General features: G+C 37.1%; 1 protein-coding gene across 3 annotated transcripts in view; it reads left to right on the top strand.

Moving 5' to 3' along the window:
- The window catches only part of AEBP2 (AE binding protein 2), a 43,330-nt gene that overhangs the window by 4,558 nt on the left and 19,233 nt on the right, over positions 1 to 19,539 (top strand). For all 3 annotated transcript variants that reach the window (XM_061363894.1, XM_061363893.1, XM_061363892.1), the window contains exons 2-3: positions 12,411 to 12,618; positions 15,746 to 15,853. In XM_061363894.1, coding sequence (XP_061219878.1) covers positions 12,411 to 12,618; positions 15,746 to 15,853 — 316 coding nt within the window. The remainder of the gene's footprint in view (positions 1 to 12,410; positions 12,619 to 15,745; positions 15,854 to 19,539) is intronic.

Below are 19,539 nucleotides of genomic sequence, written 5' to 3'. Positions count from 1 at the left end.
TTAAATATTGTTTACTGGAAAGTTTATTAGGAAGTGTATCTAAATCCAAAATAGTTTTGTTATCAGATTTTGTTTGATTTAGAGAACACTAGTAGATCATGCAGTTTTAATAAAACGTTTAGCAGAAATACAAATAGAGCTAAATGAAGGGCAAATTTTTTTGTTCACCTTGTGGATTTGTCTTCTGTCTTTGTACTGTCATTTAGAAGTTACCCCTGATCCTCCTCCGTTCATGCATCATCTTTACCCTTCTTTAGTAGTTTATCTGTGGTTCCCGTCTCTTACTGACTAGGCAGGAAGCACTGAAAAAATGTTTTAGCTGGAGGTATCAGCTGTTTTGCTGATGTGAGTATGTGAGTGCTGATTGATTAGCCAGTAGGCCAGATGTAACAGGTTGCTGTTGGTCCTATGCAGTAATCTTTCCCTCCATGCTAATTAATGTTCATCTTCACAGTGCAGGCAATGTTCATGTAACTTGCAAGGCTTCTGTTTTTTAGCCTTTTACTGTTACTCACTGACAAAGTCAGTTATTGGGAGGGGCTGACTCAGGGAATACTCAGTAATACGGAAACTTTTAGCCATCTTAGCCATATTAGGCTTGTAGAATCCTTCTAGAAATGTTATTATTCTGTTCCTGTGTAATAGGTGACCAGCTTTAGAAACATGTTTCAGAAAAGTGTTTAAATAATAAACATTTTTGTTCTTCAGATTATTAGGCTTTTTCTTTTTTTTTTTTTTTTTTTTGAGTGAAACAAACAGGTTGAAACATAAGAGATTTGGGCCTGGAAAATCTGGGATCTAGGCTGAGGTTTTTTAAGTCAAAAATGTTTAAAATTAAGGCCTTCTCAACCTTTAATATGTATGCTGATTTCAAATATTAGGAATGTAGAGGTTTAAATATAGTATTTATCTAGTTTTTGAGCTCTCAAAAGCGTAGAATGCTAAAAACTGATGACGCAGTGATGTGAATTGTACGAGTGATGTTTATGAAGGCAGAATAGTAAATTAGAAATATAATCAGAAAGGCACATGGTATTAATAGGTATGCTCCATGTGTCCATGTGACCAGATTAAAAAGTGCTTCAGGCCTCTCTTTGCTGCATAGTCTCACTTGTTCCTATTCAGGAAATGAAGAATCATTCATTAGCACTTATGGCAAGGTGGTTTAAGCCATTTCTTTTTTTTTTTTTTTTTTTTTTTTTAAAGTGTGTGTAATATTGATGCGTCAGAGTGGGTATATAGAAGATGACACGAATTTCCAAAATTCTGCAATTATATTTTCAGCATTTCTGACTGCATTTATTGTTTCTGTCATTATTTACTTTCAAATTGCAAAATAAACCCCTTGTTTCCGTAATGGTTATGTTCAGGCCTTTCTGGCACTGAAGAAAATAGCTTTTGATGGGAAGACAAAACAGCCCAGATATTTTGTATGGTGAGTATCTTTATTAACAAATCTGTTGGCTGGTATAATTGAGTGGTTAACATGAGGTCTTTTTGTTAACAAATGAAAGAGCTTGGTATAATGAGCTGTTACAGTTACTGCAGTAAGATGTAAATACACTTCATAGAATTTGAGAAAAACATTCTCCTATTCTGTGTAAAAGATAAGTTATACTGCTTTTATGTTGGACTTGTACTTCCACACAGGTGTAGGTGCATTTTGTTTAAGTTTGTGACTTCGATAAGACTGGTAACTTCTGAATATGAGGTTTAGCTGGGGGTTTGTTTCAGGGAATTTTCTAGGCAGTAGTGGAAAGAACTGTCTTGGTGGGGGTTTTCTGTGCCCTTTTTTTTTTTTTCTTCCCCCTTTTTCACTTTACAGTTAAGTTAAACTGGGTGTTATGTGCAGCCTGAACATCCATTTGGCAGAGATGTGGCATCATGCATTTCCTGGAGTTGGTCACAGATAAAACTGTGATGCAGTAGAAGTGTTCTGCCATAGCCACTCTTATTCAAGTTTGCACGGTTTTCCAGTAGTTTTATTATATTTGCATGTGTTTTGAACAACACTGTTGAATTACAGAAAAATGGTGGGGGAATAAGGAGTATGCAGAGCTAGCGTGGAAGACAGTAGCATGTAAGTACACCTAGAACCCATTGTGTTGGGGTAGTTGTGGAGCAGCCTGTTAATAAGTGGGGTCATGGCATAGAAGGGAGCAAATGGAGTATTTGAGGAGGGGAATAGGGGTTACTGCTGAGGGGGAGACATGTGGTACACACTTTTGGTTTGATAGGAAATGAGAGATGTCTAATAGCCTGAGGAAAAACCACGAGCTTAACCCAAAGAAAGTGAAAAATTGGTCCCTGCCATTAAGGAGGCAAATAATTGCAGGGAATCCTTGAAAAAGGTGGGAGTGTAAACTCCAGTTAACCTGTGGAGGAGAAGGGAACAGAAGAGAGTAAGTGACTACTTTGTGTGAGAGTGAATTTTACCCACTCTCCCAGTTGCTATTTAAAAAAAAAAAAAAAAAAAAAGAAAAAATGGTGGCATGACTTGCAGAAAGCCTGAAGTGGTAGTTTTGGAATATTCTTTGAGGTAGAGGTTTCATTGTTTTGTTACCTATCTGTATAACCAGCTCCTTTTTATAACTTTTTACATAATCTGTCTGGAGTTGTTAATGCTAGAATATGAATGTATTCAAATCAGTTTGTTTTAGAAAATGAAATATAAATATTTCATTTTATGCTTGCTATTTATCATTGGGGTTTTGATGTGCTAAAATAGTGTTTACAATTCTCAGATTGATTTTGCAACATTAAAAACAACAACAAATAATGGAGAAAAAATGTAAAGCCTCTCTGAAGATCCTGGTGTGCTTTTTTCCTTGTGGGGTTGGGGGGGGTGGGGAGTGGGGGGGTGGGGGTGGGTTTGGGAAAGACATGGGATCTTTTGCTAAGATGCAGTTGCTAACGTTTAGAGGATACTTTGTTTAATAGATGGTTAGTTAAGGTAGATGCAAAGGTATTTGATAGTGATAGAAAAGCAAAAGATTTTTTTATGATCTTGAAAGTCCCATTGTCATCCTGATGCACTGTAAGAGAGTGCTGTAATTCAGCAGTTTGTGCAGTGTGAGACAGAGTAAAATGAAACAAAGTTGTAGATTTGTAAAGGACAAGATTCTTGGTACATATAGTAGTAGTATTCTTTATTAAATATACTTTAAATAAAATACAGCATAAAGAATCTCCACTTAATGTTGTTTCATATAGCATCTTGTACAAGTTACTAGTGCCCCTGTAAAATTGGAACAATGTATTTAGATTACTATAGTTTATTGCACTGTAATCAACTTAGATTCCAAATATAAAAAAAATCTTAAAGATGCAAAGACAATGTTTCATTATATACACAGTAAACAGAGAAACATAAACCTTTCTTTGCACTTGAAATAAAACTACTTTTAGCATGTCTTTCAGTAGACTTCCTTAGGCTAATTTGCATGCCAAGTTGGAGATTAGACAATTTGTACAAGTAGTAGTTAATTCAGTGTCCAGCAGAACAGGAATGGGACCTCAATTTATAACCTTCTATTATGAATGGAGTCAGTTAGTGGAGTTTTACTTTGGTGATTCCTCTGCTTTTGATGCCAGGTTAATACTTGAAGTAGCACCTGTTCACTGAGGTACGAATAGGAAAAGTTGCTGCTTTATAGAATGCTATTCTATCTGTGAATTTTTTTTCTCTGGTAAGTTGAATCTAACATGACAGTAACTGAAACTGGCGGTGATTTTCAGGTCTCCTGTGGGAGATTTCTACCTTTCTTTGGTTGCTTTGTCTTCAGAGGTTTGTGTTCTGGGGGTTAGAGAAGGTATCCTGAGGATGGGAGAATCGGAGGGTGATTTCCCTAACACCCTGCCTGAATGCTGTCACGTTCCTGTGACTGTGCTGTGCTGATTACACCACTTCATGTTTATTATGGTTCTTGAGATGGAAAGCATGGTTCAAATATTTATTTCTGGTGGTTCCTGAATGACTGAATGTTTCTTCTGTGCTTCTCCTAATGTGTGCTACTTAGTAAATGTACAGTTTTAGAAATAAAGATTGAAAATTATGAACACTTGTTGCTGTTCCATAACTTGATAAGGAGATTATAGAGTTGAACATAATGTGGTTCTCAGAAATGAAAGTCAATTTTATTTGTATCTTTAAGGCAGGACCACTTACAGTTTCTTGATTGGTGTAATTCCTTAGCAGATGTAGTCCTTCTGCTGTCATATCACAAGGCATGTACGTTTAACCTGATCTATTCTTGCTGCTCTTTAGATATTTTGGCATTCCAAGGTTCTTTGTTGTGTTACCTGTTCTTCTGTATGCTACAAATCCAGTGATGACCAGGGTTTGTGTTATGTAAATATTATGAGCTCAAATATTCCGGGGCTAACAATCTAAATAATCAAAGTAAGTGATCCAGGAGAGTGGAAAAAGCTCTAGAGAGGTGGTGATTCATAACACACTTTCTCTGTCTTGTTTCCTGTGCATGTTTATTTTAAGCTCCTTCGATTCCTCTATCTTGAAGAGCTTTTTTCTCTTAGCCTGGTTTTATGTTACCAATTCCAAGTGCTTCCAGTGTAACTCTCCTTTCTGGGTATTTATACCTAATTTAGACACAGCTGTACACTAAAATAAGCTGCTGCTTCAAAAACAAGTTTTTCAATGCTGTATAAAATCTCTCCCTTGATTGTTATATTTTCTACTGTGTTGATTTCTTAGTAGTTTCATAACTATATAATATTCAATAGTTCTGCAAGCTTGTTTTTAAGATTGGTTTATGAATACTGTTTGAGTCATGTTGAGAAGTTTTTGTTAGAATTAATCTGTGTAAAGTATAGGCTGGATTTAAACAAAAAAAAAGCATAAGTGAATCGGAAGCACAGGTGCTTCCAAATGTGTGGGTGCTTTCTGAAATTGTGCAGTCCTGGAAATCATGGTATTTTCCTTGTATCTAGAAGTGGCCTTAATGTTGCTCTAATTTATTTAAAGGTATCAAGAACCTGAAGGTGTTTCTGGAAAATGCTAGACCAAAGAAATGTTGGGTTTTGGTTTTGGTGGTTTTTGGTTTGTTTGTTTGGGTTTTTTAAGTATACTATCCTACCTGTATAAAATTACTTTTGGTTCTGGAGAAAGATATGTCGAAGTCAACCAGTAATACTGATTCATCAAAAGATATTCTGGTAAGTACAGTTATTAATGACAGGAGAAAACAATATCACTGAGAAAGCTGATTTAGTTGCAGTAGTTTAAATGTTTGCTTGGTTTGGTTTCAGTAGCTTAAGTGTTTGCTAAGGGCTTACAGATTAGAGTTGCATACATATCAGCATTTAGGAGCAGAGGAACTGGAATAAAAAAAACAAGATTGCCCATAGCACTTAAACCAAAAAGTAGCATATAGAATTTATTGGAAATTGAGGACAAAGAGGACATTGGACTATGATTCTATAATCCATTCAAGATACAGTCTAAAAGAAGAAAAAAAAATTCCAATTGATTGGCAACAGTTCAGTATTTTATTTAAGAGGGAATACCTTCCTTTCTTCTAGTTCAAAGAACTTTGTGTAAGACATTAAAGAGTACAGATGAATATTGCTGGAACAGGACCTACAACAGAAATGGCTAATCTGCTTATAAAGCAAAATAGCTGGGAGTCACAGTTTTCTGATAGTTCTCTTGATAGGCTCCACTAAAATGCACGAAACTTGCTGCCCTGACACACTTCTCTAGAAATAACAAAATGTAGGGGGCTTTTTAGATTTTATTTTTTTTTTTGCTTTGTGGTGGTGTGGTTTTGTTGTGGTTTTTTTTTTTTTTTTTTGGTGGTTTTTTTTTTTTTTCTGTCTCCTTTGCCTCTAGAATCATCATATTTCAGATGATCTGACACAGCACTGAGAACCTAGAATCAGTTGCGGTCTTTCTTAATTAGCTAGTTTTGGGCCACCCAGGAAAGAGGTAAAGGCTGCAAGAGGTACAGCTTAAGCACGTGTATGCTTTCTCTAGTCTACCATAGAATGAAAAAAAATAAGGAAGTCCTTCAGACAAAAGTTTGTAGTATATATAGCATCAGAAAAGACACTGATTTGGGATGTCCCTTGACCTCCCATTTCAAGATGAAGCAGAAAGATGGTAAGTTTTATAGTCAGAGGTGTGGCTGCTGCTAAGTCTGCAAACCTAAACTGAAACGCTGTTTTTGTTAGACCTGCTGATTCACCCACTTTTTTCTTTTTTGGAATTTTAGAAAGGGTGTGAGGGCAGGATATAAAAGAAAGATGTATGCACACACCATCTTTTTTTTATTCCACTTAAGTTTTTTCTTGACCAAAAAGTAGAAGCACGCCAACTCAGCCCAGGAAGGGTTGGACTACTAAAATGTTTTTATCTTTCTATCCATGAATGGGCTTTTCAATCCAGAGTGTCTTTCTATCTGCTTGGGTTTATCCAAGAGAGGGAAAGGTTCCTTAACAAAGGGAAGGTAGTAATGGAAATGACATCCTTTTTCTTTGTCATCTGAAATTCTCAAAGCCTGTAAGTTGGAAAGTAATAATGCATGTCAAAGAGGAGAAACAGAACAAAGTAGGGAAAACGCAGACATTCTGGCAAACTATTGGTAACAAAACAAAGACATTGAAATAAATTTATAGCTAAATAAGTTAAAGCAGGTTTTTCTGCCTTTTTCTAAGCTGTTTTTCCCCAGCTGGGAGATCTGTTTAAATCCTGACTGCCATTATCAAAGCAGAATGACACAAGTAGAACTTAAGCGCTTGTGGTATTCCCCTATTGCTAGTGACAGACAGGTCTGGGTTTGCTCCCAAGCTGTAAGCAGGCTCCAGCTCCATTGTAATGGATCTATAGACCATAGCCTGATGAAGAACATTAGACATTTGAGTTTCAGAGTTCAACTCAGGGGTCATCCCAAACAATAGAGCATCAAAAACAGTCACTGCTGGAGAGAGCCTGCATACACAATAGCTGTTTTTAAGAAGCACTATTCAAAAGACTGACTAATTACTAAAATTTAAAACTGTTACAGCACGCACAAGGTAGTCTTCCAAGTTTGTTATCCCTATTTTCATCCTAATCCAAGCACCAGAATCAACTTGAAGTAAAAATCACAGCTTTAGAGGCAAGAACTGAATGTCTTTCTAAAATACCTTCTTAAACCCACATCTCATTTTACCAAGTGTGCAAACAGTGCTTTCCAAATGCAGCAAGGTAGAACTGAAAATACAGAATTTTCTCAGAAGACCCAGACCTTTTCCCCTCTTCCTCCTACATTTTTTTCCACCTATCAACAGCTTTGAAAAGATACTGACATTTGAAGTGAGTTCATTAAGAAACAGCATTAACACAAGCTTATGCAGAGGATTCACTACCTCAAAGGCGCTGTTTCAGGTTTTATTTTTAACTGTACGTACTTCACCTGTAGCTAGAAATAATACATCTTCATAATCAAGATGATTAAAGTTTTGTTTAGCATCACTGTCATTTTAAAAGGTTAGTACCTGCACATCTAGATGTGCGTGTGAACCAGATGTGTCTGGCTGGTTAAATCCAGTCCAAACTGTATTTAAAAACAATCCTGAAACTGAAAAAACATAGCTAAAAAATTTGCAAGAATTTCTAAGTCATTTATGGAGAACAAAAGAAGGTCTTCAAGCATTTTAAGTTCTGGATTATTCTTTTCCTTTAAGAGCAAAATTAAGCTATTGTTGGACTCATGTAAATATGAGTATTTTCTGCTAGGAAAAAATAAATGTCAAAATTATTCCTAATTCAGAATAAACAACTTTCAAACCACATATTTTACCATGTGCATATTTGGGCACTAGTTGTGTACAGTTAGATGTGAATGAAACCCTGTGATGTAACACATTAAAGGAAGTGTTGTATCTGACATTGTTCCTGACACACTTGTTTCTCCAAGGAGATCAGTTTCCTCACTAGTGCAAGTAATCCCTTGCACTGAATTTAATGAATAGTATGCCCCCAATTTTTCTTTCCCATATTTGTTAATCTGGCAGAAACATGGATAGTAGGAATCCAGAATGAGTATGTACAGAAACCAAAGGAGCAGCATAGAAGAACATAATTTTTACTTTTCCATGAAAACCCATTAGCAACTGTCCACTTGAAGTAATAGTAGAGGGAGGCACTGAACACACACACAAAAGGCCAATCAATTTGCTATTATACTTTTAATGTCTGCTAAGCATATTCCCTCTAGACCTTAACTGAAGTAACCTTCCCTCAGGCAAAATTCAGGCCTAACAGATGGGCCTTATACCATGCCCTCGAGGGTCAAGAAGCACTACTTCAGTCCGATCAACAGGAACTCATTTCAGAGTTACAGTACCTCCACCGAGCACGCTTAGCCTCCAATCCCCAGATGTTCAGTAGGTAAGCAAAAGACCCAGCTGATTTCAGCTAACAACAAAGGGAACTACTGTGACAGATCCTATAATAAATAACTAAATCTTCTAAGTCATCAAATTAAAAACAACCAGAGATTTCAGGGAACATACATCGCAGGGTTGCTAAAACCAGTAGTGAGTAGCCTTCAAGCTGCACACTACACCAGTTAAAGTGAGAAATCTTCAGAAACAGTTTCTTCTGAAGTACATAGTGATAATCCAGTCATAAAGCATCAAATCCATAGAAGATAGCCTCCAACTAGATGAAAAGCATAATTAATATTCAAGAATCCAAATACTACAAACCTCAGTGGAATTAAGTGAACATTTTAGGGGAAAAAAAACCCAACAAAACCACAGTCAACTCACCAAATCTTTTCCCAAATAAACATAAAACCCTACTAGTTTATTTAGCTTTTTAACAGTCAGTGAAATACCCTGCAGTTTCTGCATGAAGCTTCAGCTACCTTGTTCCAATCCCAAAGATGAAGTTTTAAGAAAGAAAACTGAACAGTGGCTCTTAGATAAAACAAACTGGGAATAATGGAAACATTGTGAATGACAGTTATTTCTTACAGCAACTTGAAGTGTTAAAACCTAGAATCCCGCAGAAAGCGTTTATCACATGGAAGACTACATCACAGCTAGGTACTTGGAGTGGTGAGGGTATGTTGCGTTGCATTTGCAATATGCAATAAACTCTTATGCTATACAGGTTCATCATTTGAGTTATTTTTGTCTCTGCTTAGAGACATTAACCAGATTGCATGCCTGTTAACCAGAGAAACCACACTTCACCTGCATGAGTGCACGCTTCTCCCCCCATTCTTTCACAGAACTCATTCTGTGTTACGTTTTTTCATTGCTTTTCTGCTTAAGACTAGGCTGTAAAACTGGGGAGCCCTCAAGAGATCTATGCTAAACACCCCTCATAATCTGTCCTAGTTACCATACCTCTTAGTTGGAAGTTTCCTTACGCATATTTATGGGTTTTTTTGGTACTAATGCCATCAGTGGATGTATAAACTCAGACTGACTGTAAATAGCTTGAAAGTTTTAGGTTGTGTTTATGAAGTACTGCACTTTGGTAGCTTTCAACTAAGAGAAAGTTAGGGTTACTTACTGATGTCCAATAATCTGAGGCAGCTGGTACAAGAGTGCTGTATCTGCAGTACTTTGCCATCCTTGGTTAAGCAACTTCCTGCTGGAACCACTGATCTGTGTTACTTTACTGTATGCAACAGAAGTGGTCAGGCTATGTATGTGCCACTTTGCATGCATTCAAACCTAATTCCGAGTATTGATTTTGAGAAAACTCTGTATAGATAACTCAGGTGTGTGTGTAGTCACATTTAATTATTCAATTTTCCTATCATCCTATTGGTAAACTTTGCTTTAACAGCACAGTTTTACAGATTTTTACTTTTGGGGGTAGTATTTTGCTTAGGCATCAGCTGAGGAAGGAGGGGATATTAGTCCCCTCATTGCAACTGTTGTGGGCCTAGTGTGGTAGAAAACTTTGGATTGCTTGCAACATTCTTTGCACTTAAAGCTTCTGCCACTTTCCTGGAGGGATTCTAAACTACTGTTAACAGTAGCAAACACTGTTGAGAATGGTAGGTTCAGCTGGGTGCTAGTTGCAATTTTTTTTCTTTTTCATTTTTTTATAAGTTTCTGGTGAATATAAAACTTCTGGGGAAAGGCAGCAATATGGAACAGATTCAAAACCGTCTCTGTATCATTCCATTGGCCACCTAGCCTATTTGCTAGTCACAGGCTGTGAGCTTGCATGTCATGAAATAAAACAAGACTAGTTAAGCGGGTAGCGGAGATCATGGTGAGCTGTGTGTATAGAAAAGGGAAGAAAATAAAAATATGAAGCATGTGGAAAAATGTTGTGAAGCAGCAAAGAGCCCATACAACTTCCATGGGTACAAGTCATGCCTCGTAAGTTGTTAGATCTTTTTCGAAATCGGGAGGGGAAAAACCCCAAACCAAAACAGGTTGTGTAGTATTTGTGCAGTATTTAGGAAATATGTATTTGCTATATTAAAGCAAAAAAACTGTTGCATAGGTGTCTAAAACTTTCTTTTCAAGTTGGAAAAGAAAGGCATCTACTAGTGGGTGATGAGGGGAAACCTAAACAAGGCAAATACCTGTGACACATAAAAAAAAATGCTATCACAGTAGTGATTAAAAGAAGATACAGATAACATGAGAAATGGCTAGTAAAAGCTTTTAGAGCAAAAGAGCGAGCATGCTGATGAACTCTTCAAATTTTGAATGATGTACTTTTCGTTAATCTCAATGTGTAATAGATTAATAATAGTGGTTATGGAAACAGTGATGGTCAAAAATATGGAACACCACATATACCTTTAAAAGCAGAATGCTTTGTCATAGAAATCTTGCGAGAGGTAGAGAAGAGGGATGTGATGGAAAATTATAAATACTACAAAGTGCTGAATAGGAAGTTACTTTCTTTCTTTAAAGTATATAATTAGATATTTTTTTTTCCTTGCACATTGGTCAGAAGAATATGTAAAGACACCCATGTAAAAATTACTGCTGCATACTGGGCTGCGTTAGCAAAAGTGTATATATATGATCAATAGAAGTGATTCATCACCTCTGCTTGGCACCATAATGGCACTATGTCTGGATTACTTTGTCTGGTTTGGGATTAATTCCAGATATTCTTATACTGGAGAGGATTCAGAGGAGGGTCTCCAAGATGGTTAGAAGGCTGAAACAAATGCTATGCTTAGAGAGGCTGAGAGATTGTGTTTCTTTAGTTTTAGGATAGGAAGGGCAGGGTTATTGCTGTTTTCAGTGACCTGATAGGGAGGTTTAGCAAAGGAGGAACCAGAGTCATTTCAACCCTACAGCTGCCAAGGACAAGAGGCAACAGACAGAAGTTGCAACACTGGAAATTCTGATGAGATGTTGGGAAATTTTCTCTCTTCCCCACAACGAAGTTAGTCAGACACTGGGAAAATTGTCCAGAAAGGTAGCAGAAACTCCAGCCTTTGAACACGCCCATTAAACAACTCAGCTGGACAAGACCACAAGCAGTCTGATCTCACTTGCTCCTGTTTGAGCAGGAGGTTTAACCACCTTGCCTTCAGGGGCTTGAGAGATAAGCTATTCTGTGATGCTGAGGCTTTGTGGAGGCAAACACCATAAAGGTCCTAAAAGGCAAAGAACAGGTTCACAAGGTAAAGATATATCAGTAGTTACTTAATGCTTATGCAGTAAGAATATCAGTCTGTTTCCCTATTCTTGGCTTATATGTGGAAAGAGTATACTCTCTGCAATTTCTTTCTGATCGATTTACATTTGGCTCTGTATCTCCCAAGGTACGGATCAGAACGGCTGATGAGATTGACCCCTGGTGGCCACATATTCCCACTGCTGCTTCTGGCTGCTCCAGAAAGTTGGTTTTTTTTTTTTTTAAGAACAGAACAAAAAGCACTAGTTTAGACCATGAATGTGACGGACACTATGCTGGGGCAAGTGTGGGAATACCTTAAATCTTCTGTAGAACTTCAGTGCTCTATTCTTTTTAAGGATTTTATTGTTAGTGGTGTATGCTGGGCTAGATACATGTCTGGTCTGACCCATCATGCCTTCCACCCTCGTCAACCTTCCGTCACCATTCCATCCCTCACCCCAGGAAATAAAAACAATGAATGGCTGCTTAATGTAGCTCAAAAATAGCCTTGTTAATCACACGAGAGTTAATTTTCTGACAAGTCAGTGAATTGAAGAATTTTCCATCCCTGTTTTATTGTCAGGGTCCAGGAGAAGTTATACTGTCAAGTTGCTATGTCCTGACTTTCTTTGTTCTAGTTAAAGTAATGAACCACAATAAATAGTAAGTTTGTGTTAGATTTTCTTTTCAACCTGTATAAATATGTCTGAAACCATACCCCAAAGAGTTACGATTTTTATTTGTTAACATTCAACAAAGATGAACTTTGGTGTGTTTGTTTGTCTTGCAGCATAAGCAGCACTATTATGGATGTAGACAGCACAATTTCCAGTGGACGTTCAACTCCAGTCATGATGAATGGACAAGGAGTTCCTGCCTCCTCTGCAAAAAGCATTGCTTATAACTGTTGTTGGGACCACTGTCATGCTTGCTTCAGCTCCAGCCCAGATTTGGCAGATCACATTCGCTCCATACACGTGGATGGTCAGCGAGGAGGGGTTGGTGTTACTTTTTTTCCTTCCACTTTCTTAGTTGCCAGTATTTTGCTCTTTAATGGCACTTAGCAAGTTGTGTATTTTAAAGTGTCAGTTCTGTAGCTAGTGGCAACAAAAGTTGGGTCTGCAGCAGTCTGGTAGTAAGCATTTAGCTGTTCTCTTCTTCATAGTTCACTAGATTTGGTATTATGTGCTTTTAATTGAATGTCTAAGAATGTAGTGAGTTCTTAGTAAGTGATTTAAAGCTGTCAGGTTTTTGATGTGCTAACTTCTTGGCATCCTGAAGTTGTTGGTATGTCTTTAAGTGCTTGTACTTGGAATTCAGTTTGTTAAAACTCTTCATGTAGGTGTTGCTGCATGTGAGCTCAGGTGAAGTTTTATCTTGATTTTTATGAATAGAGTCTCATTAGAGGTAAAATGTATACAGAATGTATAATAGCAAAGATGAAGACTAATTGACAAAGTCTCACCAAAACAGCTCTATAGTACTGATGGCAAGTATACCGTCAATATAATTGCATCTTGTATATTTTTTTTTTTTTAAATTGAGGTACGTATATCATCATGTATATTTCTGTCTAGTCACTGGTCAAATGATGCAGTTTCCATTGGTCTCACAATTTTAATGTTTCAAACCATCTTCCAGTAGAGTAATTTCAGCTCTGTACTTAACTACCCGCACCTCCCATATTGCCTTTGATGTCTGGAATATGTCATATAAACTACCTTTACATCAAAGACAAGCAATCTGCCTGCTTTCATTGCTATATATTGCAGCTCTTAAATTTCTTGAAGAGCTAATATGAATCCTTAACCTAGAAGAGTCATTATCTTTTGACTTTCTGTCCTGTCACTTCTCCAGAAGTAAAATATTAGGCCATTACAGTTTAGCCTGAGTGAGTAAGCGACTTAAATAAAATGCTAATTTGAATTAATTTAAATATTTTGTTATGTAATTGTGTCACTGAGACAGCCATGACTCTGGTTGTATTTAGCTAGTGGTTTTTGCATGATTGAACTTTCATATTTGGTTGCTTCTTTCTCAGTCTGAGCAGAATCATCTGTCCAATGAGCTGTTTTTGCCTTAGCCACCCATGATATGATTTCTGTAGTTCTGTTGCACAGGTTCTATTCATAAAAGTGTTACATGAATCTTGGTTGAAACAATGAAATGGATGAGGTGTATTGGCATCCTGTGGGCTTCCACATAACTGCATTTCTGGGGATCTTTATTAGCCTATCTATGACCCCATTTTGTTTCATAAAAAGGGGCTGAAAGATTTCAGGGTGGCTTGTTTTGGTTTTGGTTTTGGTTTGTTTGGTTTTACCATGTGATGTGATTTGTGGTTGCTTTTATTTAGAAAATGTTAGACTGTATTTGTCTTCCTGAAGGATGAGGTTGTTGGAAGCATCAAGCGACTGATAACTGTTGCAGTCAGTTCACACTGCACACACACACACACCAACCCGGTTGGAGTTGGTTTATTTTTTTTAAAAGTTCTTGAACTTGGCGCTATGGAAGGGGACTGATCCTGGCTGGTTTGTTTCAAGGATTTGTCTGCCACCTGCTGGTGAGGTGTTTAAGTGGTGTTAGAAGTGATATTCTTGTGGTTTTGATTGGATTTCAGTTATTACTTAGCTGCAGTGGAAAAAAGTGCTTAGCTACATTTGAAAAACAGTGTGGGCAGCAGCTGCTTATTGAGAACTTAAAAGCAATGTGGTAAGCGTCCTTCAATAGTGAAATGTATATTTTCAAGCTAATTTGAAGTATGGCTCCGAACCAAGCCAGATAAATCCTTGAGGAGTCCAGGAAATGTTTTGACAAAATAGTTTTACTTCCAAGATTTTTTTTCCTTGAAATATTTTGGGTTCAGCCTTTTGTCAAGGGTTCCCAAAAATGGGGGGACTGGACTTCTGGTGGGTTGTTGTAAAACCAACTGCTTCATCGTAATGTCTTTTGCTGTGTGCCCTGCAGGCTGCAGTTGCTGGTGGAAATACTGAGACAGTTACGGAGCTGTTGCAGAGCTAGAAATCTTGGAAATTCCCATTCTGTGACTTCCGGGGGGGGATCTCAAAACTGGTTTAGGGGGTTGGTCTTATGTATCAGTCATACAGATATGTATGGTTTTTCAGCTTTGCATTAGAAAGCCAGGTTATCTGTCTATTACAGAACAAGTATGTAGCCCTTCTGTGGGTGCTCTTTTGTTTTGAAAATACAACCTTTTGAAGATAATTGTTATTTTTTTTAATCTACATAAGAGAACAAGAAACTTGAATTCAGTTAGTTCCCTGCAGGTCTGAAAATGTGTATTGTGGACAGTGCTATTCCAGGGGCCTGTCTTGCCTCCTACAGGTTAGGGTTATACCTCCCTTCACACACAGACCTGTTGAGAACATTCTAATGAAAAGGAAGTTCATGGAGCTTTTTTGTTCTCTCGGTTATGGATAGACACAATGAGAGGAGAGAGAAAAGCAGCATGAGTAAGTTCTTACTTCCCTTAATGCACTATTGTACATGTGACCGATCTGTACACTAGAATCTCAGAACACTTACAGATTTTAAATCCTATTAGAAATTGTAACTTTCTTTATCAGGAATTGAATGTAAGGCCCTAACTAGAAGTATCCAGTATTCCATAATGTAACTCTGGTATCTAAACAACTGTATTCTAATGAAGAGCTTTTACTTTTTTATGCTCGAAGAATAAAATTGTTATTTGCTTATGGCAGTAAATGATTTTATTTCTTTATCTGCTACCCAGAAAATGTGAATTCATGATTTAAAAATGTTCTGTCTCAGTGTCTGATACAGATACTGACTGCAGACACAAACTCTCTATGGGGGTTGCAGTGGCTTTTAATTGTGCTTATCTGCAGGAGCATCTGGTTTTTGATACTTTATTCCACTGACCTGCTTTTTGACTATTTGTGGTTGTAATTATTTTCTCTTTGGTGAGATGTGAGATCCTATGATATGGGAAGTGTGTTGCAAAATAAATGGTTATTGTTCAAAATTCTTTGAAGGACGTTGTATTGTGAGAACAGGCTTCTTTCCTAATCTGATGGATTTGTTTTTTTCTTCACTGTTTCCTTTGACTTGTGTAAATTTACCACGTTTTTACTCTATCAGGTGTTTGTTTGCTTGTGGAAAGGTTGCAAAGTATATAATACACCTTCAACAAGTCAAAGTTGGTTGCAGAGGCATATGTTGACACACAGCGGGGACAAACCTTTCAAGGTAAGGTTTTCTGTATGATATATCATCCCTTATTTTACAAGTAATCGTATTTATTTTTCCTCATAAAATATAATAATTGAAAATGCCATTACAGGAGAATTTCTTAAAAAGTATCCAGTGAGCTGAGCCTTCACTTTTGCAATAATAGTGCCCAAAGGTGCTGTTCTGTTATGAAAACAGGTGAAGATATTGTTACTGTTTCTCTATCCCTTTTTCTTTTAATCTATAAATGGTAGGGGAATGTAAAAGAAAGTAATGTTGATGTTGAATTTTTTGTGCATTTTCCAGTTGAGCTGCTTATACTGTTAACAGCAAGACATTTCACCTCATGCTTTACACTTTCACATTAAACTTTGGATCATGCCTGATGGTGCACGTTCTGTGCTGGAGTAAGAGTTGGTTCTGTTAACAAAACTCAAATGAACCACGGTCAGTGATTATGGTTAACCGCTCAGAGAATAATAAGTCAGGAATGCAGGACCATTGAGCTGATTGTATTTCCTGCATAGTATTTGCTAACTTTCTCTTTCTTTTTTCCCCTAATCTGTACCTGCAATTCTAGGTATAGTAGTGTTTATCATTCCCATATCCACCAATCCGTTATTAATGAGTTGCTTCATCCTCTTATGGATACAGTTGGGGCAGTTCATAGCTGTCAGTCCTGGATCACTTGATGGTAAGTCCCACCCACACTACTTCAGACTGAAGTTCTCGTTCCATGTAGGATATGAAAATGAATTAGGGTTTTTGTTTCTGTTTTTCTTTTTTTTGTAAGTTTAGGTAGCATTTTATGCCTTCCTCTGCCCAATTCCCCAACCTCACCAAGTTTTAGTCACTTTCTTCACTTCGCTCTCTCTTCTTCTCAGGTACTATCTTCTGAGTTTTTTTGTTTTGTTTTCTTCGGTGGTTGTTGGCTTTTGGTTTTTGTTTCTTGGGATTTTTTTTCAGTTTTAAGGCAGCTTTATTACAAAAAAATACTTTTCTGTTACAGTGATTCCTTCCAGAAGTTACTGCTTCTGCATAGCTTATCAGTAGGTATTACAGAAAACAGAACTACTCCAAATCTAGAGAGTAAAAATAGTGCATTGCATGTGAAAAGAGGTGTTTTTTTTTTTCAATAAAGGTTAGACTTTTTTTTCCATACTGACCGGTTAGTTTAGTCTGAAAATTTCTGACTGAGAATGAACTGAGAATGAATAACAGCAGGAAACTTGCTCCTGAGGTTATCGTACCTTTTGTTCAAAGGAATAAGGCTGGCATGCTTTTGGAAGCACAATGATCATGGATCCCTGGAAGTTTGCAGATATGATTGTTCCAGCAGCTGATCTAATCTTAAGTGCTATTCCCTGAGTAAAAGGAAAAAAACGTCATCAGAATAAACTTGTACCTTAGGTCTTCTCATTTTGGAATTAAATATTTTACATACATTAAAGTATAATGGCAAGCTTTGGTCTTGAAAGAGGGCCTTGCAGTAGGGTAGTTTGTGTACTTTTTTGGTCTGGATCAAAGAAACTCAATTTTAGAGACACTGGGTTTTAAAGAGGTGGGCATAGCTCAGATATATACCTAGTGCTTCCGAGTCTGTCAGTTACCTGCTGAAGTCAGTAGAAGTTGTCATCCCAGTGTTTTGGCTAGGCCGATGAGAGCTAGAGCCCTAAAATTTACAACACTTAGTTCTGTGTTAAATATGTGTTATTTCACCAGCTGATCTTCTGTATTTTCTGGTCAGAACAAAGGCAAAGAAGAAAATACAGGCTAGGGTTGCAGTAGTTAATCATCATGGCTCAATGTGTGTCATTTCAGCATTTTTTCCTACTGTTGTCTTAATCTCTCTGTTTTTTATCTCTCTATTTCTCAATCTGTTCCTGGGGGCTTTGAATGGAGGGTAATTGTGGTCCGAGTAGAATTTCGTAGCATCTTTTGTTCCCCTGTCATTTATACTGAATATAGGCTTCAGGGCTCACATAAGGTAGCCAAGTAAGTAAGTGTCTATGGTAACAACCTATTAATTAACTAGACTCCTTTTCCCCTTGCTTCTTTTCTTTTATGAGCTTTAGAAGTCTACTGTCTGATACAAAAACTTTTAAAGTGTTGGATATTAACCTTAATTGGTCTAAGAACAGCCATTACTAATTGTTTTACAGCAGTCATTCAGAAACAGAGCAAATGTTTCTGTTTGGTGCATTTAGCTGTTCTTATAAATCTTGCTCTTTTTTTAGGAAAAGCCAGATTTTTTTCAAGTCAGATTTGGATTAAGGACCGCGTGTTCTTGACGATTACTCCAACAAATCTCCCCAAACCTAAATTGCAAATGAAATTTCTGTTGTCTCATGAGAATATACTTGAGTTCTAGCATGAAATAAAGGAATCTGTCGTTTTAGAGAACTTAGAATAGTTGAAGGATATGTTCCTGCTCTCTCCTGTCATCCTTTTGCTTGCAGGTGAACTCATTTTATGTAGTTGCCCATGTTGGATTTAATTACCTATTTTGTGATACACATGGTGTGGTGTTCTTTGACTAAAAGCTTTATCCAGCTGTAAATGAGCTGCTGTGCTTTCATATTAAAAATTAGTTGTAGGTTTACGTGTCCTTTCCATGCGTACGTATAAATTGTGTGACTGTAATTCATTTGTCACAGAAATAAACCCACTTCTAAATTAAAAAGGCAATGTTTCATATTTTCATAAGTTTTTTCCTTTTATTTCCTGTTTGTGTGTCCCCCTCAGAATTAATCTGGCAATACCTCTGTCTCAGAAAAGCTAAATTTCATTATGAATACCTTTGTTATGCTAACTTCATTTTTATATGGGACAATTTCTAGGTAGCGTATGTCCTGTTCATAAGGAGGAGACATTGTATATGAGTCATCTGCTGAACTAAGGGGGGGGGGAAAACCCCAAACCCTAGATTTTTTGGGCAGAATTTAGAACCTCAGTCCCCTTAGTCATTCACTTTTCTGTTTATTCTCTCCTTTTTTTTTTTTTTCCTAAGTGTTTAATGCTGGTGGCCTTGGGTTTCATGAAGAACAACGTAAATGGATATTTTGCTGGCTTTTTTGGCCATTGTAGATGTTCATTTAATATAGGTATTTTCAGAGCATTTAATTGTTTCTCTGAAGACATTTAGTATGTTTAATGCTTGTATATCGTTCTGCATCCAGAGCTGAGAGAGGAAACCCTGAACATAATTCTTTTTTAGTACACTTATAACATAATTTTTGAAGCTTTTTAGAAGCTGGTGGAATGTTGTGTATTATCACCAGCATGTAGTGGTGGTCCTGTTGAGGGTTCAGCAACTTAAAGACTTTCAGGCTTTCAGAACATGTAGGCAGGTGTATCTAGAGAAATAATTTGCTGAGTTAGAAAACTAATGCAGTAACTGTCTTTGGCAAGCTAAGAAAAAGTGAATGAAGAAATTCTGCCTTACTTGTGCTAAACTTGTCTGTTACAGATAATAAATAAAATTGAATAGCTAATGTGATGTGACAGCCTGCATTTTTCAGCATGGTTTCTGGTAGTCAAAAAAAATTGAGGTACTAGTGACCATGCCTTGTTGCTGTACAAGGCATTTAAAATTGCTTGAAGACATATCAAAGTCTTAAAATGTAGCCTAGGTGATCAAATACAAGATGGCAGCTACAATGAAGGGGAGACCTTACAACAGCCTTCCAGGATCCAGGAGGCCT

Source organism: Neopsephotus bourkii, unplaced genomic scaffold (assembly GCF_033783945.1).
Source record: "Neopsephotus bourkii isolate Nb327-2 ecotype Australia unplaced genomic scaffold, CSIRO-AGI_Nbou_v1 NB_1183, whole genome shotgun sequence".
Classification (NCBI taxonomy): Eukaryota; Metazoa; Chordata; class Aves; order Psittaciformes; family Psittacidae; genus Neopsephotus; species Neopsephotus bourkii.
Note: the sequence above shows the minus strand (reverse complement) of the source record. Positions and strands in the feature narration are given on the sequence as shown.